Source organism: Mustelus asterias, chromosome 7 (genome assembly GCF_964213995.1).
Source record: "Mustelus asterias chromosome 7, sMusAst1.hap1.1, whole genome shotgun sequence".
In the NCBI taxonomy this organism is placed as follows: domain Eukaryota; kingdom Metazoa; phylum Chordata; class Chondrichthyes; order Carcharhiniformes; family Triakidae; genus Mustelus; species Mustelus asterias.
Genome location: NC_135807.1, coordinates 62,286,265 through 62,308,245, shown reverse-complemented (window position 1 = coordinate 62,308,245; position 21,981 = coordinate 62,286,265). Strand labels below are relative to the sequence as shown.

Below are 21,981 nucleotides of genomic sequence, written 5' to 3'. Positions count from 1 at the left end.
GCAATGTCAAATGCATGCCAGAGTCCCTGGTTTATTTTTTAATCCATATTTGCACACAATATTTTTGATAGAAAATTACAACAATCGTTTGTGAACCCACAAAGGAAATCCCCATTCAAGTAAAAAGCACTTCCTAATCTTAAACTTCCACTTGCTTAAAATTTATACTGGGGTAAGAACAGTTCCTGAAAATAGCAATCATATAGATTTATTCACAGCAGCGCGATGGCAGTCCGACGCTGTTGTTGTTTCAGCTATACTACAAATCCTAATTCCACCTTGGAAGAAGAGAAGATTGTAAGACCACCAGGATTGACAAGTGAGGCCGCAAGTGAATGCTCTGGAATTGCAGTTATTCCTCAAGGAGCAAGGCCACTACGTGACACTGTTCCACAGTGCGCACAGAACTCATGCTGTGAATCTGCAATGCCAGACATTAACAGGGAAGAGAAAGAAATGTGCAAGAGTGAAGTTCCACATTCCTCAGAGATCTATGTAGTACAGTTTGATTATATAGCCAGGACCCAGGAGGAGCTGAATGTGAAAAAAGGAGAGCACCTGGAAATCCTCAGCAAAGAAGAGGATTGGTGGCTTGCTCAGAAATCTTGGGAAGGATCATTCAAGCACAGGAAGTACTGTTCTGGGTTTGTGCCTGTCGAAATACTAGCAAAAGAGAAGAGCTTGGAGGGAGAACCGTGAGTATTAAACTGAAAAAAAAAGAATGGGTGGGGTATGGAGTTTGAGGGTGGTCGTGTGATTAAGTGGAATGGTGCAGATGGTGATCCCACTGCCTTCCTCCAACTATGTCCAGGGTTGGAAGACTTATGGCTGGCCTTCCTGCCCAGATGTCAACTGAAACGTTTCAGGACCACTTAAGGCCCTCAGTCCGCCACCAATGGTATTCAACCAGCTGTGGGTAAAATACTCATATCCACCCAGTAGACTCATGATCGAGGGCCCTGGCATGGGAAGGTGGTTCCACAGGAAGCCATGCCCACATGCCTTTGCTTCCCATCCCCTTACTGTTGACCGCCTCTGCATGACCCCCAGGCCACTCACGTTCATGCACAACTAGGGATCCATCACCATGCCTCCCTGCAGGCCCCACAGTAGTACCAGCAGTAGCCAATACTCCCAATGGCACAGTTGGTACTACAGAGCTACCGGGGTTCTGATTGGTCAGCAGCTCTTGGGGACAGGATTCCAATCTACAGGGGACTTAATTGGATAAGAGGCCTAATGCAGCTCAGAGAGATGTCCGATTGCAATTAAATAGTTGCCGAGCCTCCCGGGCAAAGTGACATGGAGCTGCATCCCCAGTTCACCAGACAGTGGGTGAGACCCTTATCACCCACATTAAATTCCAGTCAATGTCTCAACTGCTGCATCTGAACCATGAATGGTTACTAATTGGGTACAAGAATAAAGGTTTGATCTCGCGTTTTCAGCCCTTTGCTACCTTTCCGAGGATTTCTGCAAAATTTATGGTGAGAGATCAGGATAGCCTGTGGAAATTCCACTACAAAGTGTTCTTTCATCTCATAGGCATTGCGGACTTTGTTGTTTGCTGCATTTATAAAGATGTGTTCTTGGAATGTGGGTTACCCTGACAATGCCTCACTCATTGCCCCTAGGATCCATTCATTGCTCTTTGGCCCCAATTTTCACCCATCACTAGTTGCTCTAAGAAAATGGTAGTGTACTCTTATAGACTTAAAATGATTTCCATCTTTTCAAAGTGCTGCTAAAAGGAATGCATTGGAAATCAAGCTACTAAACTAAAGAGTGCAGAGGCAACTTTACATCTCCACTAACTTGAGAACTAAGCAACATGTGCAGATGTTAATGAGGGCTCACAATTTACCATAGTGAACATTTTAATACATAATCTCCATACAGATGGTTTTTAAAAGAACTTTGAATTCTTAGTGACCAACTTAAAGGATCAAATGATAAGGTTTCTCCTTTTACAACTTTTACTGCAACAGATAAACAAAAGGCAATATTGATTAAATTCCAATTTTGTAGACAATTTATACTTTAAACTACAGAGCAGAACATTTCTTTTTAACGTTTAAAATGACCAAATGTCTCCTACTCCATGGTTGGACCTCACACTGAAGTATTCCCCAACAGGAAGAGAACACTCTTGCCTGGTGATTGTCGAGCGGTGTTCATTCATCCATTGTCGTAGTGTCTGCATGGTCTCCCCAATGTACCATACCTCGGGACAGGAGACAGGATGTCCCGAGGCATGATACATTGGGGAGACCATGCAGATGCTACGACAACGGATGAATTAACACCACTCGATAATCACCAGGCAAGAGTGTTCTCTTCCTGTTGGGGAACAGGATCTACAGGTTAGCATTCTCCAAGGCGGCCTTCATGACACATGACAGTGCAGAATCGCTGAGCGGAGATTGATAGCCAAGTTCCGCACACATGAGGACGGCCTCAACCGGGATCTTGGGTTCATGTCACACTATCTGTAACCCCCACAACTTGCCTGGGCTTGCAAAATCTCACTAACTGTCCTGACTGGAGACAATGCACATCTCTTTAACCTGTGCTTAACCCTCTCTCCACTCACATTGTCTGTACCTTTAAGACTTGATTACCTGTAACAACTCGCATTCCAACCATAGTTTTGTAAATTGAGTTTGTGTCTTTATATGCCCTGTTTGTGAACTGAAATCCCACTCACCTGATGAAGAAGCAGCGCTTGGAAAGCTAGTGGCTTTTGCTACCAAATAAACCTGTTGGACTTTAACCTGGTGTTGTGAGACTTCTTACTGTGTTTACCCCAGTCCAACACCGGCATCTCCACATCTGTTATTAAAGCACAGTTTAAATTCACTCTACACAGTGGAACAGACAAACAATTTCCAGCAATGCTCTGGCTACAACAATACACTTTTATTTAACTAATTTTCATCGAATCCCTAAAGAGCAGAAGGAGGCCATTCGGCCCATCGAGCCTGCACCAACAATCCCACCCAGGCCCTATCCCCATGATCCCATGTATTTATTTACCTTGCTAATCTCCCTGACACTTAGGGACAATTTAGCATGGTCAACCAATCTAACCCACACATCTTTGGACTGTGCAAGGAAACCAGAACACCCGGAGGAAACCCATGCAGAAATGGGGAGAATGTGCAAACTCCCTTACAGTTTTCTAAGTGTGACATGATTCCTAAAGATATACTGCCCAAAAGTCTCCAGTTTCACCCACTGCAGGAATCATAGCAGACAAGGCAGAACATTTGGTGAACCATTTAAGCTCGGGCGGGAATTCCTGATCTTGGGGCGCGTGCAGCCAGAGAATCCTGCCCACTGTTTTTAAATTCATTCATTCACAACACCGCTCTAATCTTTTCAAAATCTTGATAAAGTTCTATCACTCTCTACCATCTATCAAACATTTTCCCAGCAAATTCCACAAAAATCTCATTCTGTCTCTTCTTCAGATCTCTAAACGTTTGCTTGTAAGCTTCTTAGCTTAATAGGGCCTGGGTGGGATTGTGGTCAGTTTGCTCAACAGGGAGCCAATGTAAGTCAGTGAAGACGGGATGATGGGACTTGGTGAGAGCTAAATCACAAGCAGAAGAGTTTTGGATGACCTCAGGATTTCCCAGGGTAGAATTGGTGAGGCTGGCCAGGAGAGTATTGGAATAGTCAAGTCTTGAGGTAACAAGTGTTTCAGCAGCAAATGAATTGAGGCAGGGTCATTGCGCTCAGTGGAAATAAAAATCAAAGATGATGTAAAACAGACTGCCAACTTGCTATCACCCATTCACACAATTGCATTAAGTCACAATCTACCCCCAACATGGCACGGACTTCAAAATAGTGGAATTAAAAATCCTGCAGCAATTTAAGGTATATGTGCAGGTACAGGGGAAATTGTAAGTCTTTTTAAATGAATGAGTTAAATATCAATCAAATGATCTTTCTGATCTGTATTCATAATTTCACCTCATGAGTTAGCACTAAGAATAAATTGTGGAGGTAATTCTCAGGTTCAATGGATATATTGGACCTGCTTTACATGACCTCATTAGGATGAAACAGACACGAGATCAGAAAAAAACTAACCGATGAGTAGAAGAGCCAAAGTTCCCACCTTCGTTGCTCTCCTTGGCCATTTTCACAAGGGCAGCAGGGGGAGCAAGACCACTGAAGGAGATATTTGCAACAGAATTGCAGACTTTGTAATTTTGGACAATGGACCGCAGTTTGCCAATGAATACTGCAAAGTGTTCATAGCATTGTATGGATTTTACATCCTATCAGCTCACCAAAATACCTTCAAACCAATGGTGAAGCTGAAAGAAGAGTGCAAACAGTGACGGTATTGCTGAACGAGAATGATGATATCCAATCCAAAACTGTTGTTCGACTCCACTCCAAAATGGTTTAGCACCATGTAAACTCCTCATGGGAAGAAGGCCAAGAAATCAACTTCCTACTCTCCCACACACACTCATGCCATATTTTCAAGCTAATGACTTGCACAAGCTGAGGGAAAAAAGAGGATAAGCATCATTCTATCCTGAGCTTTGACAAAGGTCACAAAGCACGCACACTGCCAGACCTCCAACCAGGAGAGTCAGTTTGAATCCGAGATCAAACTCCCTCTGGACAAGTGGGTGCACAGACACCATATTCATAGTCCAACCTCATCCAAACAGATAATGACATGGTGAGATGGAACAGCGATCCCACATAGAAGTAACTTTCTACACAGTCGAAGCAATTGAACAGACGAGAGATGCTACCTTCATTGAGCGAGTTAGATGACGATCAGATCGGTGAACACTCTGAGTCATTTATAAATCTTCCTTCTGCCCTGTGGAGCTTGAAAGATCTTAGATCTCAAATCCCCAATCTCCTCCAAAGGAATTGAGCACCCATTCAGGTAGACCACCTCAGAAGCTATCCCTATAAAAAGAAATAGAAGTCAGAGATTCAGGAGAGCTGGGAGTGGTGTAGTATAATGAGGAGAATCAGAGACTTAGGGAAGATGTAGCTGTGGTTAATTCTAACTGTGTGGTATGCCAATCGTGGAAAATGATAAAGTACTTCATTATCATGATCTTTCTTGTAGACCCCATGGCAAGGAATGCACAGTGAGTTGTTTCTTTACAATACAGTTAAAATTTTCCTTATCTCTAAAAATTCTGGGTTAGCATAATGAGACCAAGAATATTATTCTAGTCACTTATCCATTCACCCACCTAAACATTTACCCATTCACAAAAGGGATGTGCCTGATGCACAGATTTCCTTTGCTGCTTTCTCCATGGGTTCCTGCACTAAGGGAATTTTTCTGCATCCTTCTTTGGGTCAATAAGATGAAGCAGGTAAATGCGTGGCTTAGAGATTGGTGTGGGAGAAATGGGTTTGAATTCGTGGGAATGAATTCAATGGGCAGGAAGGCTAAAAGATAGGACAGCAGATGAGCAGTGGCAGTTGTTTAAGAAGATACTCAAGTCCTCACAATTAAAATATATCCCAGTGAGGAAGAAAGATGGTAAGGGGGGTAAAAAAAAAATCCATGGCTAAACAAGGAGGTCAAGGACAATATAAGGACAAAAACTAAGGTATACAATTTGCAAAGGCCAGTCGCAGGCTGGAAGATCGGGAAGCTTTCAAACATAAACAAAGGGATACTAAAAAAGTAATAAAAAGAGCTAATTAAATTATAAAAGGAAACTAGTGCAAAATATCAAGAAAGATAGCAAAAGTTTCTATAGGTATATAAAAAAGAGAGCCACCAAGGAAGTCTCTGGTCCCTTGGAAGATGAAACCGGAGAGTTAATAGTGAGGAACACTGAAATGGCAGAGATGCCAAATCAAAACTTTGCCTCACTTTTCACAGTGGAGGACACTCGTACCATTCCGATAGGAACAGGCAAGTCAGAGGTAATAGAAAGGGTAGAACTTAGAACAATCAAAATTGATAGGGAAAAGGTACTCAGCAAAATATTGGGATTGAGGGCAGACAAGTCCCCCGTGCCTGATGGTCTACATCGTAAGGTATTAAAAGAAGTGGTGGCGGAGTTGGTGGATCCATTGGTTATAATATTCCAAAATTCCCTGGACACAGGAAAGGTTCCAATGGATTGGAAAAATGCTAATGTAACGCTCTTATTCAAAAAGGGAGGGAGGCAAAATGTGGGAAATTGCAGACCAATTAGTTTAACATCTGTAGTTGGGAAAGTGTTCGAATCAATTATCAAGGAAGAAATATTAGGATATTTGAAAAGTCAAAACACTACCCATCAGAGTCAGCCTGGTTTTATGAAGGACAAATCATATTTGACTAATTTGCTAGAGTTCTTTGAGGTTGTAACAAGCAAAGTGGATAATAGGGATCCTGTAGATGTTGTATATCTGGACTTCCAGAAGTTTAATAAGGTGCCACACGAAAGGTTAATTCACAAGGTTAGATCACATGGGATTAGGGGTAATTTATTAGTTTGGATAGGTGACTGACTGATGGACAGAATGTGGAGGTGCCGGCGTTGGACTGGGATAAGCACAGTAAGAAGTCTCACAACACCAGGTTAAAGTCCAACAGGTTTATTTGGTAGCAAAAGCTTTCAGAGTGTCACTCCTTCTGCAGTTGAGTCACCTGATGAAGGGGCAGTGCTCCGAAAGCTTGTGCTGCCAAATAAACCTGTTATACTTTTAACCCGGCGTTGTGAGACTTCTTACTGTGATGGACAGAAGACAGAGAGTCTGGATAAATGCTTTTTTTTCTGGATGGCAAGAAGTAACTCGTGGGGTGCCACAGGGTTCGGTTCTTGGGCCCCAGCTATTTACAATCTATATTAATGACTTGGATACAGGGATAGAAGGCTCTACAGCCAAGTTTGCAGATTACAGAAAAATAGGCGGGACAGTAAGTTGCAATGAGGAAATAAGAACCTTACAAATTAATATAGATAAGTTCGGAGAGTGGGCCAAAATGTGGCAGATGGAATTTAACATGGATAAGTGTGAGGTCATGCATTTTGGTCGCAAAAATGGGAAGGTGACTTATTATCTAAATGGGGAGAGACTTCGGGGTGCTCCAGTGCAGAGGGATCTGGGTGTCCTCGTTCATGAATCACAGAAAACTAGCATGCAGGTACAGCAGATAATAAAGAAAGCGTATGGAATATTGGCATTTATAGCTAAAATAATAGAATATAAAGATAAGGAAGTATTGTTACAACTATACAAAGCGTTGGTGAGGCCGCACCTGTAGTATTGTGCACAGTTTTGGCCCCTGTATTTGAGGAAAGATGTAGTGGCATTGGAGGCAGTTCAGAGGAGGTTCAGTAGATTGATTCCAGAGATGAGGGGTTTGTCGTATGAAGAGAGATTGAACAGTTTAAGCCGATACTCTTTGGAATTTAGAAGAATGAGGGGAGATCAAATGGAGGTATTCAAGATGATAAAGGTATGGATAAAGTAGATGTGGAGCAAATGCTTTCACTGGTGGAGCACTCTCGGATGAGAGGTCATAGTCTTAGGATAAGAGATAGCAAATTTAAAACAAGAGTTGAGGAGAAACTACTTCTCCCAAACAGTTGTGAATCTGTGGAATTCGCTACCCAATGTGCAGTGGATGCTGGGACAGTGAGTAAATTTAAGGAGGAGTTAGACAGATTTTTAATTTGCAATGGGTTAAAAGGTTATGGGGAGAAGACAGGAAAATGGGAATGAGGAGCATATCAACCATGATCGGATGGTGGAGCAGACTCGATAGGCTGAATGGCCTAATTCTGCTCCTATATCTTATGGACTTATGAGGGAGTTTTTCTGCATCCTGGATTGTGAGCTTGGCCAGGAAAAATGTATCCATGTAAGTAGTCAGTTTTCTATCCAATCAGTGTTGGTTGCGGCAGTTCTGACATTGATCATAAGCTTTGGGTCAAATGTTTTGAAGATGAATCTCTGATCAGTTAGTTTTCAAATTCTCCAGGATGTTTTTTTTATGTGATCGCATTGTCTTAAGTTTGTTGTGCTCTTATATGAAGTGAAATATCTATATTGATAAAATTACAAAAGCATCACATCTCCTGGACATTGCTCATGTTACTTTGCAAGATGTAATTTGTTGCAGATTTCATTCGTGCACTGAAAATTTGCAAATTCGGCAAAAGACAAGAATATCAGTCAATAATCCATTTGTACATAGCAAACCATTGCATTGCAAAGTAGCAAACCATCTCTCGTGCAGCTTACCCAATATCATACTCACTTCAATTACAGATGGTATTGTGGAAAGATGACCCGGTTTGAAACAGAAAACCACCTCCTTTCCTCCAGTCAGAAAGTTGGCTTGTTCCTTGTCCGCAAAAGTGAGACAATACAGGATTCGTATGTACTGTCAGGTAAGAAATCCAGAGCCAAGTATAAAGTGGAGTAGAAATAAGCCATGTACCATTAAAATGGGGTCCACCAGACAAAGTTACTGAACTTCTGTCAGCAAATTAAAATAATCCAATCAGTGAGTTTAATATAGCATCATAAGATGTAAAAACAAACCCCAAGTAATTATGTTCATCATTTGAATCTCTCGTTTGCATTACTAACTTAAATTCATTACCAACATTGTACTTTGTGATTCGGCTGGGTGGTATTTATTCTTTTGTATGTTTAGTTGTTTTATATTTTGAATGATCCATATTTGAGTTTTTTTTTATCTCTGATTGCTTATTCCTAATCTATTAATACAGTCAGAGAGAAACCCTACAGTGCAGAAAGAGGCCATTCGGCCCATCGAGTCTGCACCAACCACAATCCCACCCAGGCCCTACCCCCATATCCCTTCATATTTTACCCGCTAATCCCTCTAATCTACGCATCCCAGGACACTAAGGGGCAATTTTAGCATGGCCAATCAACCTAACCCGCACATCTTTGGACTTTGGGAGGAAATCGGAGCACCCGGAGGAAACCCACGCAGACACGAGGAGAATGTGCAAACTCCACACAGACAGTAACCCAAGCCAGGAATCGAACCCAGGTCCCTGGAGCTGTGAAGCAGCAGTGCTAACCACTGTGCTACCGTGCCGCCCGTCATGGTGTGAATGTTCTGCCTGAATGGAATGTGTGAGTGCTCTGCCTGAAGACAAGTTGATAGTTCATTGTCTGCTGATGCTTTGTCCTGAGCTGTTTTCTCAGCATGTTTTGTCAATGGTGGTTTGCTCTTGTCTTCCACTCTCAGGGACAGAACAATGAGGCAGGTCCAAAGTCTACCTCAGCCGGAACAGGGATCAAATCCACATTGTTGGCATTATTCTGAACGATGCCCTAGCCATCTAACCAACTGAATTAACCAGAGTCCCCAAACCAAATTGTAGTCTTAAGTAGTTTTGCAAAGGGGGCTTCATAAAAACATTAGTGCACAGGCAAAGGGATGAATGCCTATTTCAGGTGTGCCCTGGACGCCTACAGAGGAGTCTATACCAAAATGGCAGGTGGCAAACACATTGGCTGCTATGTGGACCCTTAGATGCCCATTTTTATATCAGTAAATTGGGCAAAGCAAAATCCAATTTCGAAGACAATGGCAAGTTGGGATTTCCACCACACTTCCAATGATGTTATAATGAGTTTCAGGAAAATCCCTGGTCAATATTGCAAATAGTGCATTACTTTGAATTCCACCCATTGGAATTTTGTCGGTATTAAGTGGCAAATGTATAAAACTAGGGGTGATTTTGATTTTTGAATGTTCAGCCACGCATTTTCAGAAGAGTGTAGGCTCCTTTGTTGGTGCCAGTAGGGTGGTAAACCTGTTATTTTAATGCTATTATTATTACCGTGCAACAAAAGTGAAAATTTATAGTGTTTCTCTAGCACTAATACTCCTCATTATAAGAAATGTAAATTTCACAATAAGCAATATAAATATGAAGTGTGGCGATTAATTATTAATAGGATTTTTGTTTCAGCTAAAGATGGAGATTTGGTCATTCATATTAGGATTTTGCAGAAAGAAAATGGTCGATTTCACATAACGGATTATCCAGATTTTGACTCTATTCATGAACTGGTTGAACATTATAAACATAATGCATTCCATTATGGTATTAAATTAAATAGGCCAAGCAAAAAGGTAAGTTCAAAAGCTGAATATATTCAAATAAATTGTACAGAATCTTAAAATGCTGTTCTTCAATTCTCAGGATAATGAAGAAATAAGAAAACTTTGGATGTTAAATACCTTAGCCCCAGAAATTCTCAGACCGTAATCCCAATGGGATCATGCCTCCCAGTACTGACTCCATGAAAATTGCAGAGGAGTAGGAGATGCCTATTCCCTCAATGGAGCCGGTTAGGTTGCAAGTGCCGAAAGTAGGCTTTTGACAGGAACCTGCCTATGCCCTTTAAAGACATTCCCAAAAATCCCAAAAGCCAGGATTGGGGTCTGGAATCCCAGGATCGGGGTCCTCACACCAAGCCAACCCGGTTCAGTGAAAATCCAGATATAGATAGGTTAATGAATGAATGAAAATTTGGCAGACAGCATATACAGTGGGAAAAGGTGAAGTTGTCCACTTTGGAGAGAAGAATAGAAAACATAAATATTATTTGAATGGAGATGGACTGCAGAATATTGTGGGCGTCCATGTGCATGAATCACAAACATCATGCAGGTTCTGCAAGTAGTTAGACGAATGAAATAGTATTGCAAATCGATGGAGTATAGAAGTAGGGAAGTCTTGCTACAACTTTGCAGAGCATTGGTCAGATCACACCTCAAGTAATATGTATTGTTTTGTTCTCCTTACTTAATGAAGAATTCACTTGCATTGGACCAGTTCCGAGAAGGTCCCCTGGGTTGATTTCTGGTATGAAAGGATTGTCTGATGAGGAAAGGTTGAGTAGGCTGGATCTACACACATTGGAGTTCAGAAGAATTAGAAGTAATTTTATTGAAACATAAAATTCTGAGAAGGTTTGACAGGTGAAGAGTACATTTCCTTTTTGTGGGAATCTAAATCTAGAGGCACTGTTTAAACCTAAGAGGTCTCTACTTTAAGGCAAAGATGAGGAGGAATTTCTTCTTCCTGACGGTTGTTAATCTTAAGAATTGTTTTCACCAGAGAGCAGTGAATATGTTCAAGGCTGAGTTAGAGAATCTTTTGATCTATGAGGGAATCAAAGGGTTGTGGTTGTGCAAGCAGGAAAGTGAAGGTATGTCCGCTTTCAAATCAACCAAGATCTTATTAACTATTTCTGAAAAGAGAGACATGTTGTTGAAGCTTTTCATCTTGCCCTCATCAGGACAAATGCAATAATGCCAAATTTCAGATAATCACAACAATTAATACCATAGGAGAAAAGGGTACTGATTGGTTAGCAAGTTAACTCTGATTGGCTGAGGTGTTGCCATTGAGCAAGGTGTTAACATAGAGGAAGCAACATGGAACTATAGGCATGTTGTGATACAACTTCAAGTGGGTGGATTTATTTTTCCTATGGGACAATGACTATCATGATCAGATCATTGTTCAGTGTATCAAGTAACCTTATAAATAGGCCAAAGGCTGCCACTTTCAGACCTAAAAGGTGCCTGGTCTATCACAAATTACCCAAATTACGCAAAGTATCTCAAAAATTTGAACAAGTTAAGCAAGCCGTTTCCTACTGCTACCGTGCAGTGTTTATGTGAGTAACATTTTCCACTAACAGGATGTTCCTCAACAATCCATAGGATGTTCTGTCTACTGCACAATTGACCAACATCATGCATAAATTTCAGTGCCAGTGCAATGCCAGGTAGGTAGGCTGTACATCCCAGTGAGTGGCTGATCAAATCAAACAGCGTGTTTTTTAGTTGTTCGTAATAAAGCAGAGTGCAAACCATACTCAATCAGCCCACACTTGCAAAAACAAAATATCTACCGTGAGATGTAATTCTGTGATTAAGCAGCGCTTGCTGAATATTCTTGAGTGCATTACCAGCAACAAAACAACCAATTTAAGATAATCAGCTGAACTCATAATGTGGCTCATTATATATGCTAAAAGTGACTTATTTTCAGATGAAAAGAAGACGTTTAAGCCTTGCAGCTTTTTTGAATTTCCTGGGAGCTTTCTGTTGCTTTCTCCATGGCAAATGCCTCAGCCAATCTGAGCCAACCAGTTATGCCCTTTTCTCCTCCAGTGTATATATTTTTTAATTTGGCATTCCTGCATTTGTCCCTGATGAGTGCAAAATGAAAAGCTTCAGAAACCTGTCCCTCTTTTCAGCCATATCCAAATTTTGTATAATTAATTCATTTATTGAATGGCAGAGCAGTCTCCAGGAGCCTAATAGCCAACCACTGTTCTTATTTTTATGACCTGATGATCAAATTGCTTTCTTTTATGTTATCACTATTTAATGACTCTATGAATGTTAGGAACTTAGATGATGCTTGTGCCCTTCAGGAGACTCTTTCAAGGCATATAGGCATTAGTGGCTGGGCCAGACTAGGTAAAGATGGCAGATTTCCTTCCCTAAAGGAAATTAATGAACCTGTTGGGTTTTTACAACAATCGACAAAGGTTTTATGGTTATCATTAGACTTGTACTTCCATATTTTTACAGAATTCAAATTTCACCATCTGCAGTGTGGGATTCAAACCTGGGCCCCAGAGCAATAACTCTGGATTACTAGTCCAGTGACAATATCACTATCCCAATGCTTCCCCTGTCTAATACTTGTCCAATATTCATGTTACGATTCATTCTGACTAGTATTTACCTGAAGTTACATGTACTTCCTAAATCAATGATTGTTCATCAACAGAAAAAGCCATCTTTTCGTCACTTATCATATAAAACAGTGGACAAATGGGAAAGACCAAAAGAAGAATTCACTTTAATAAAGTGCATAGGATCTGGTCATTATGGAGAAGTGTGGAAAGCCATCTGGAATGGCAATGTACCTGTTGCTATTAAAATGTTGAAAAACGGTAACCATATTTTTTTTTAAACATTTATTTGATTCAATTTAATTTATAATTAATTAAAAGTGGATGGTTTTATGTTCAAAGAGGCTAAGAAGCTGTGCAAATCTTGGCAAATTTGTGGTGTGCGACCCACATTCAAATTTCCAAGCCTAAATGACTACACAATTGTTCTCATCACTGAGTGAAAAATTGGGTGGGTACAGAGGGGTAATCTTGTGCCAGATTTACTCACCAGCTCTGCTGCTGGGGAATCTACCATGGAGATCGCCTTTGGCAGGACTGGAAGATCCCAATGGCAGAAAAGGCCAGGAAATCCCAACCTTCAGGTGAAATTTAATGTAGGCCATGGGAGTCTTGAATGCCCGCTGGACGGCAGAAAAGAGCCCTGCGGTGGCTCTTTTTTGGGATACCCACCAACATTAAGTGCCAATCAGGAACTAAACTGAGGAGGGTGAGTCTTCCCCAGAACCTATTACTAAAGGTGCTCCCAGTAATGGCCATGGCAGTGTGGCAACTGGCTCTCCAGTCAGTGGAAGTCAGCCACTGCCTTGACCGTTAAATTCCACCCACACTATGGCACCTACTTTCCATATGGGGACATATGTTTTCTTTATCTCAGTGGAATGGCTGCCGAGCTAAAAGATGCTGGTGATGCTTTTCACAACATTCATCTTCATCCCTTAGATAAAGCAATTACAATGCTAGAGAAAAGAAAGTGTCCACAGAAGTTGGAAAGTGTGGCAGGTGGTGGTGGGGCTTGGTATATTAAAGTTTTGCTCTTCCTTCCCATGAGGAGGAACATAAGAACATAAGAAATAGGAGCAAAAGTAGGCCATTTGGCCCTCTAGAGCCTATTCACCATCTACAAGACACAAGTCAGGAGTGTGATGGAATACTCCCCACTTGCTGGATGGGAGCAGCTCCAACAACACTCAAGAAGCTTGACACTATTCAGGACAAAGCAGCCCGCTTGATTGACACTACATCCACAAACATTCAATCCCTCCATCACCGACGCTCAGTAGCAGCAGTGTGTACTACCTACAAGATGCACTGCAGCAATTCACCAAAGATCCTTAAACAGAACCTTCCAAACCCACGACCACTTTTATCTAGAAGGGCAAGGGCAGCAAATACATGGGAACACCACCACCTGCAAGTTCCCCTCCAAGCCACTCACCGTCCTGTCTTGGAAATATTTCGCCGTTCCTTCGCAGTCACTGGGTCAGAATCCTGGAATTTCCTCCCTAACAGCATTGTGGGTCAACCCATAGCACATGGACTGCAGCGATTCAAGAAGGCAGCTCACCACCACCTTCTCAAGGGCAATTAGGGATGGGCAATAAATGCTGGCCAGCCAGCAACACCCATGTCCCAAGGATGAATTTTTTAAAATCCCAATACCCACCCACTTTCTGCTGGGCCATGTGATGGCTCTGTTGCCATTGTCAGCAATTTTTCTTCCATGCTGACTGATTGCTTCTATAGTTTTCTAAGGAGGCCGACTCAGATGCGTCAATGGGTCTGCACCAAGAGCAGCAATGTTTCATCTGTATTTGCAAATGTTGCTGCTGATTCAAACTATAACTTATGTATTTACAGATACTACAGATTCTAGCAACTTGCTGAAAGAAGCACAAATTATGAAGAACTTCCACCACCATAATCTGATCCCTCTGTATGCTGTGTGCACCAGAAAGGAGCCTTTCTTCATTGTCACTGAATTGATGAGACATGGAGATCTCTTGAAATATTTAAGGAGTGAGAATCTGTAATACTTTCAAGCCAAACAGATTTTCAGATCATTCTGACCAGGAATTATTCTATTCTGAAAATATATTCAAGCACTCGGTGTGTTAGGGTTAACAATTATTGTATGTTTTGCAGGGTCAGAAGACCGTTTTACATTTCCACAGTTAGTAGACATGGCAGTTCAGATTGCTACTGGAATGTCTTACCTTGAATCCAACCATTATGTTCATCTGGATTTAGCAGCAAGAAATATTCTTGTTGGAGACAATATGATTTGCAAAATTTCAGACTTTGGACTTACTAAATTGTTAAAGGTAGGCACAGAGTTTATTTGTTTATAAGGGTGTGGAAGAACTTAATGTTGCTTTAAGCTCATGTGCCAACTATCAGCTTCCATTAATAATGTCGTGTGAATGACTTAACTCGTATTTAAAACTGCATTTGAACATTATGGGCAGAACTTTCCCCCTAAAAAACTTAGGGCACAATCTTTCCAAACAAATTAAATGTCGAACGAGAGAAAAAGTGGGAGTTATTCGCGCCAGTTTTTTCAGTGAGCCATGGACTGCAACTATTCCACACTTAGTGCAATGAAAGAGCCACCAGATACTTCCTGCTGGAATGGACCCTCTGGGCGCGTGACTTGCCCAAAGTGCAGCTCTATGGCGTTATGCAGATAAGCACTAACAATGGACTCACAGGCAGTCACGCCTGGAAGATGGCACCACAAAGAGCTATGCCAGGGTTCATGGAGGGAGAGCTGGGCCATCTGCTTGATGCTGTGGAGGAGAGGCAGACCAAAGTCTTCCCCCCAGATGGGCAACGACTCAGGGGCCTGGCCAGCAATGCGGCTGGGAGACTGTAACCATTGCTATCGATGCCCATGCACTGGCACCGAGGACCGGCGACAGTGCCAGAAGAAGATGAATGGCCTCCATCGGGCAGCAAGGATGAGTGTCCATCCTTTCCTGACATCGATCCTGATTGCCATGCCTGGAATGTCCAAGTCAATCCAACCCCTGACACCCCGTGGCACTCCAGCACCCATCCCCCCAGCACCTTCCTCAAATTCCCCTGGCACTCCCCCGTCACAACCCCTGCCTGCTGACATATGGTCCCAACATAAACCACCCGATCGCCCCCTCCCCAACACCCCGACACTCCCAGCCCTTCCAGCCATCAGGCTTTCATTCCCCCCTTCCGTCCCTCCAGTAACCACCAGGAGCAAGAGAGAACCGGAGGCAGGGTTCCCGAGCTGCAGCTCCTTACTCTCTTTGAGGAGCGCGCACTGGAACTGACGGGGGAGGACAAGGAAAGAACAGTGAACGACAAACCAGGTTGGCATGCGACATGGAAGTATATTCATATGACTTATCTCAAGTGAAAGGCATGCTGCCCAGATACCTGTCCCTTCCTTGCACTGATTCATGTGTCCTTGGTTGCAGGAAATAATCCTGAGCACCTATCATGTTGGGATTCGCCTCCCCCCCACTTCTGCTGCAATGCTCGCCGACTGCAGGCCCCAAGGAATCCTCCAAGGCCAGCAACAGTCAATCAGCACAGGCCTCCACCATACAATCCATCAAAGCAGATACTTTCACCACAGTGCGATGTGTTATCGGTGAGGCTTCTGGGCCACTCTCTGGCGCGCATGGCACAGCCCTAAATGCACATCGGGTGGAGGTGGGCACATCCGAGGCTGCAGGCACAGGAGGTCTGTGGAGGCAAGGAATCAGCTGTTCCAAAGCCAGGTGCCAGGCCGCTATGATTAGTTCTCCCTAAGTTGTCAGTGATGCATCAGCTGAGCTGGGGAATGCAGGAGGTGCTGTCAGCCACACTGCAGCAACTGCAAGGCTGTTTGGAGGAGTTGCAGGAGGTGGTGCCAGCATTGCATGGTACCCTGACCAGCACTACATGCGTGGTGTCTGCAGTGGAAAGCCTGGGGCAGGGAATGGCCCACATGGATGGCAGGGTCTCAGCATCCTGGAGACACAGCGGGCCATGGCGGAGACACAGCGGGCCTTGTGGAGGCACAGCGGGCCATGTGGAGACACAGCAGGCTGTGGCCAAGGGTCTTGGAGGCATTCAGGAGACACAGTAGGCCATAGCTGCAAGCCTCAAGAGCTTGGCCCAATCTTAGAGGGCTAACACTGAGGGTCTCCAGAGCTTGGCCTGGTCAGAGAGCACTGTTGCTGAGGGGCTTCAGAGCTTGGCCCAGTCTCAGAGGGCCATTACAGAGGGCTCGCATACCACGGGGCATCGGCAGTTGGGCCTTCAGGACTGATAGAGCCAGGTGATACCAAGGCCTCTGGAGCTCACTCCAGCTGCCCCGCCATCCCGTAGAGTGTCCCAAGGGCCAATGGGCAGGCACCCCGAGGGCAGAGGAAGGGCTGAAGCCCCTGCCGGGGCCTTCCCCTGGGAGATGCCAGCCGCAGCCAGGCATTCCGACTCCCCCTTCCCTACACCGGGGCATCTCACGGGCAGCAGGAGTGGCACAGCTACATTAGTGTCATCTGAAAGTCAGCTGCGGCCCTCCAGGGAACACCCACCAAGGGTATCATAGGTCATGGGACACGGAACACAGCTAACCACTTCCACCTCTGATGTGCATCCTCGATGAACAACTGATGTAGTGGTAGGCCCCGTAGTCTTAAGAAGTTGTAGGTCACCAAGAAGGCACGGGTGAATGACTGCACTAGCTACGTTTAGGAAAATAGGCACAGTTAAGAATCACACACGCCTGTTATTACACCTGTTGTCACAACTTAATGTTATTGCACTGTTAGTTTCACCAATAAATGTTATTGCACCTCACAGCTGTGATTCTTCCTTCACAGAGGTGACCGTACCCCAATCGTACACACAGAGGCACAGAACATTGTGCTGAGCAATAGAGGCCCTTCGGCCCACAGAGCATGTGCTCCCCCATTCCCAGCACCTGTTCCAGGCCTCTGCCTGCCGTGAAACTCCAGACGCTCATCCCCAGCAGTCCCCACAGTTGGGGCCTGTCCGCCCGCAGTGAAAGACAGACTGCCCTGGCATCCCCAGCACCCACTGGACCCTAAGACAACTCTCCCATCCCAGGAGCCTCCCTAATCTCCGGGGCATTGCACCACACAGTGGTGTCCCCAATCCTCACTCAGACATGGGCCCAGGCGCCAGTGTGCAGTCAGAGAACAGATGGAGTCAGACTTGAGTTGCAATAGGGCAGCATCACAGTGTGCCACATAGGAAGTCGTCATCACCATGCTGCCTGGACCAGTAACTCGCTAACACGGCCAAATCAGACCCATCACTCTGGTGTGATGTCAATTGGGCCCATGGGGGAATGGTCTGGGCTGGGGTTGGGGGCGGGCAGGGGTGGTGGGGGGGTGGCAGGGAAGATGGTGGGGGGAAGAATGGGGGTGGGGGAGAATAGGAAGGATTGGGGGTGGGGGGGTTTATGGCTCCCCGTGGGTGTGAGTTGCAGCTCCCGGGCCACACCCCAGCTATTGGGTGAACCTTGCTGTGACGAGGGCCTCCCTTGCAGCCCTACTCTGCTGGACACTTGCTAGTGACACCTGTCCTCCCTCCTCCTGCTTCTCCTTGGCCTTTTTGTCCACATCCTCCCGGGCACATTCGTCCTCCTCCTCCAGGATGCCTCCCCACAGCTGCGTCAAGTTGTGGAGAGCACAGCAGACCACGGTGCAGCGGGGGACCCTCGGGGGGACCCTGTTAGAGCAGTCCAGGCAACGGGACCTCACCTTCAGGAGTCTGGTGCCGCTTGACGATGGACTGGGTGGCAGTGTGTGCCTCATTATAACGGGTCTCCGCATCGGTCTCAGGCCTCCGCACTTGGTGTCATCAGCCAAGTCCTCAGCGAGTAGCCCTTGTCTGCACGAGCCATCCCAGCAGCCTGGGCTGGTCTTCAAAAAGGCTGGGGATGTCTGAACTCCAGAGGATGGAGTTGTCATGCACAATCCCCATGTGCCATGCACACATGTGCATGAGATTCATCCTGTGGTCGCAGCCTATCTGCACATTAGGAAGTGAAACTTCTTTCTGTTGATGAAGCGCAGTCCCGCTACAACAATCACCATCTCTATTGCTCTCAATCCTAAATCCATACTTGTGTTTGGTGAGTTGGAAGGTAACAGAGAGAGAGAGAAACTGTTAGTAAGTTTATCCATCCCAGGCCCCTCACTCCCTCCTAGCAATCAGTGTCCGCCATGAGCCTGGAAGCTGGCAACCTGACTGATTCCTGGTGCCATGTGCCACCTCAAAGGGTTGCCGACCGTTCACACACCCTCGTCACAGTGGGCATGGAGAGTGTAAGGGCATCTGTGTGGGGGTCCTCATTGGGAACTTTTGAAGCATAGACATGGGTGCACCCACCTGGATGTCTGAATCCAGTTTCACACTTTCACTTGGGGCCTCACCAGTGCTTATAGAACTTTGAATACACGAGGCACATAGCTTTCTATTTAAAATAAACGGATTGAAGCTACATTAAAATAATGGATGTGTTACAGATGCAGTAAGCATTTCTTCACTGTTATAATCAAAAGTCATTTTCAGTTAATCCTCTGATCTTGGATAAGTTATAAAAATATGATAATGTGATTATGTAATTAATGTATTATAGCTATATTCTTCTCACAACAGGATGTCAATGTGACTAACATACCTAATTGCCAACTTCCCATTAAATGGACTGCTCCAGAAGTAGTATTAATGAATCAGGTTTCAATGAAATCTGATGTGTGGTCCTTTGGTATTGTTCTGTTTGAGATCATTACACATGGAATGATACCGTATCCTGGTAAGTGTGTTCATTTATTTATATATATCATTTTATTGACTGATGTTTTTTACTTCAGCCGGGACTGACATTTTCTGAAATTGCAGGAACACCAAATAGATTAGTCTTATCTGAACTGCTCCAAGGCTACAGGATGCCATGTCCTACTGGCTGTCCACAACCCATCTACAGCATTATGAAAGATTGTTGGAATGATATCCCATCTCAAAGGCCATCATTTAGCATGTTAAAACTACAACTGGAAGACTTCATCATCACCACTTTCAGTCCTCTGTATTAACCATTCCTGAAATTCGGGAAGCTTTTATTTAAAGTTATCAAGAAAACAAAAGAGGCTTTGAAATGAATATCGGACTAGCAGTGAGGATAATGGTGCTGACCAGTGTATATACATGGACATTGGACAATAGCTTCTGCTAACTGCATATGCCCAGTTAAAGATGAAAGTCAGTTCATTACTGTCTGAGGTATTTCATCCCTTCAAAAGCTGCATTGTATCTCACCGACAGACTCACCATTCAAATAGTTTGAACAGCAAGAGGTTGCTGTACTTAGTTGCTATATATGAACTAAACTCATCGAGGCAATGGCTTAGTGGCATTATCATTAGGCTATTAATTCAGAAACTCAGCTAATGTTCTGGGGACCCGGGTTCAAATCCCGCCATGGTGGAATTTGAATTCAATTTTTTAAAAATCTGGAATTAAGAATCTACTAATGACCATGAAACCATTGTCGATTGTCAGAAAAACCTTTCTGGTTCATTATGTCCTTTAGGGAAGGAACTCTGCCATCTTTACCTGGCCTGACTCTAGAGCCACAGCAATGTGGCTGACTCTCAACTGCCCTTGGGCAAGTAGGGAAGGGCAATAAATGCTGGTCAGCCAGTGATGCCCATGTCCCACGAATTAATTAAAAAAATTATGGTCTTGTCCTTTTCAGCTAAGTGCCTGTTTAAGAGCATGTCTTAATAATTGCCAAGTCACATCCCTGGCATTGAAAATTAACTTTTGGGAAGTTAGAGTCTCATTCCTTCAGGTTTTAATTATTGTTCAAATTTTTTTTTTAAATTAAGTATTTTTAAATTTATTTCCACCTCTCTTGTCTCCCTCTTCATCCTGTCTTTTTTAAAATGTATTTCTCTTTCTGTACCTTTTCTCCTTGGAGAGACGTAGGATGAGAGGAGACCTAATAGAGGTATATAAGATGTTGAGAGGCATAGATCGGGTGGACTCTCAGAGGCTTTTTCCCAGGGTGGAAATAGCTGCTACGAGAGGACACAGGTTTAAGGTGCTGGGGGGTAGGTACAGGGGAAATGTTAGGGGGAAGTTTTTCACATAGAGGGTGGTGGGCGAGTGGAATCGGCTGCCGTCAGTGGTGGTGGAGGCAAACTCAATAGGGTATTTTAAGAGACTCCTGGATGAGCACATGGGACTTAATAGGATGGAGGGTTATAGGTAGGCCTAAAAGGTAGGGATATGTTCGGCACAACTTGTGGGGCCGAAGGGCCTGTTTTGTGCTGTAGTTTTCTATGCTTCTATGTTTCTACCTGACTTGCTGTGAATTTAATATATGAGCACCTCTGGTTCAGACGCTGTGCTGCTCACGAACAAATGCTTCAATATGATTGCTTGATGAGATACAATGGCATGTCCTGTTCGCACAGGTTCCAGGTTTCCTGTAGAGTGCCCTGTGCTTTGATTGTTGGCTGACTGGAATTTCCAGTGTACAAGCCCATAGAAAACCCATGGGCAAGTACACACCCAATGAATGATACGCTGCTGACTGCAAAATCTGTCCTATTACTACTGTGTGTATTTTAAAAATGCACATTCAAATTATTTGATTATCACATGGCCTCTGCATAAATATTGTACAAAACCATGATTTGATTTGAATTATTATTGTCACATGTATTGGGATACAGTGAAAGTATTGTTTCTTGTGCGCTATACAGACAAAACATACCATTCATAGAGTACATAGGGGAGAAGGAAAGGAGATGGTCCAGAATGTAGTGTTAGTCATAGCTAGGATGTAGAGAAAGATCAACTTAATGCAAGGTAGGTCCATTCAAAAGTCTGATGGCAGCAGGGAAGAAGCTGTTCTTGAGTCGATTGGTGCGTGACCTCAGACTTTTGTATATTTTTCCCAACGAAAGAAGGTGGAAGAGAGAATGTCCAGGGTGCGTAGGGTCCTTGATTATGCTGGCTGCTTTTCCGAGGCAACAGGAAGTGTAGATGGAGTCAATGGATGGGAGGCTGGTTGAGTGATGGACTGGGCTATCTTCACAACCCTTTGTAGTTTCTTGTGGTCTTGGTCAGGGCAGGAGCCATACCAAGCTATGATACATCCAGAAAGGATGTTTTCTGTGGTGCATCTGTAAAAGTTGGTGAGGGTTGTTGCGGGCATGCCAAATTTCCTTAGCCTTCTGAGAAAGTAAAGGCGATGGTGATGGT

At 43.9% G+C, this 21,981-nt stretch overlaps 1 protein-coding gene across 1 annotated transcript; it reads left to right on the top strand.

The window, feature by feature from the left end:
* Positions 1 to 377: 377 nt before the first annotated feature.
* LOC144496101 (tyrosine-protein kinase Src42A-like) lies at positions 378 to 19,802 on the top strand. The gene is made up of 8 exons (XM_078217071.1): positions 378 to 695; positions 8,272 to 8,393; positions 9,960 to 10,123; positions 12,807 to 12,972; positions 14,572 to 14,730; positions 14,857 to 15,035; positions 19,366 to 19,522; positions 19,609 to 19,802. Exons 1-8 carry the CDS (start codon positions 427 to 429, stop codon positions 19,800 to 19,802), a joined length of 1,410 nt encoding a protein of 469 aa, XP_078073197.1. The 5' UTR covers positions 378 to 426.
* The last annotated feature ends 2,179 nt before the right edge of the window (positions 19,803 to 21,981 follow it).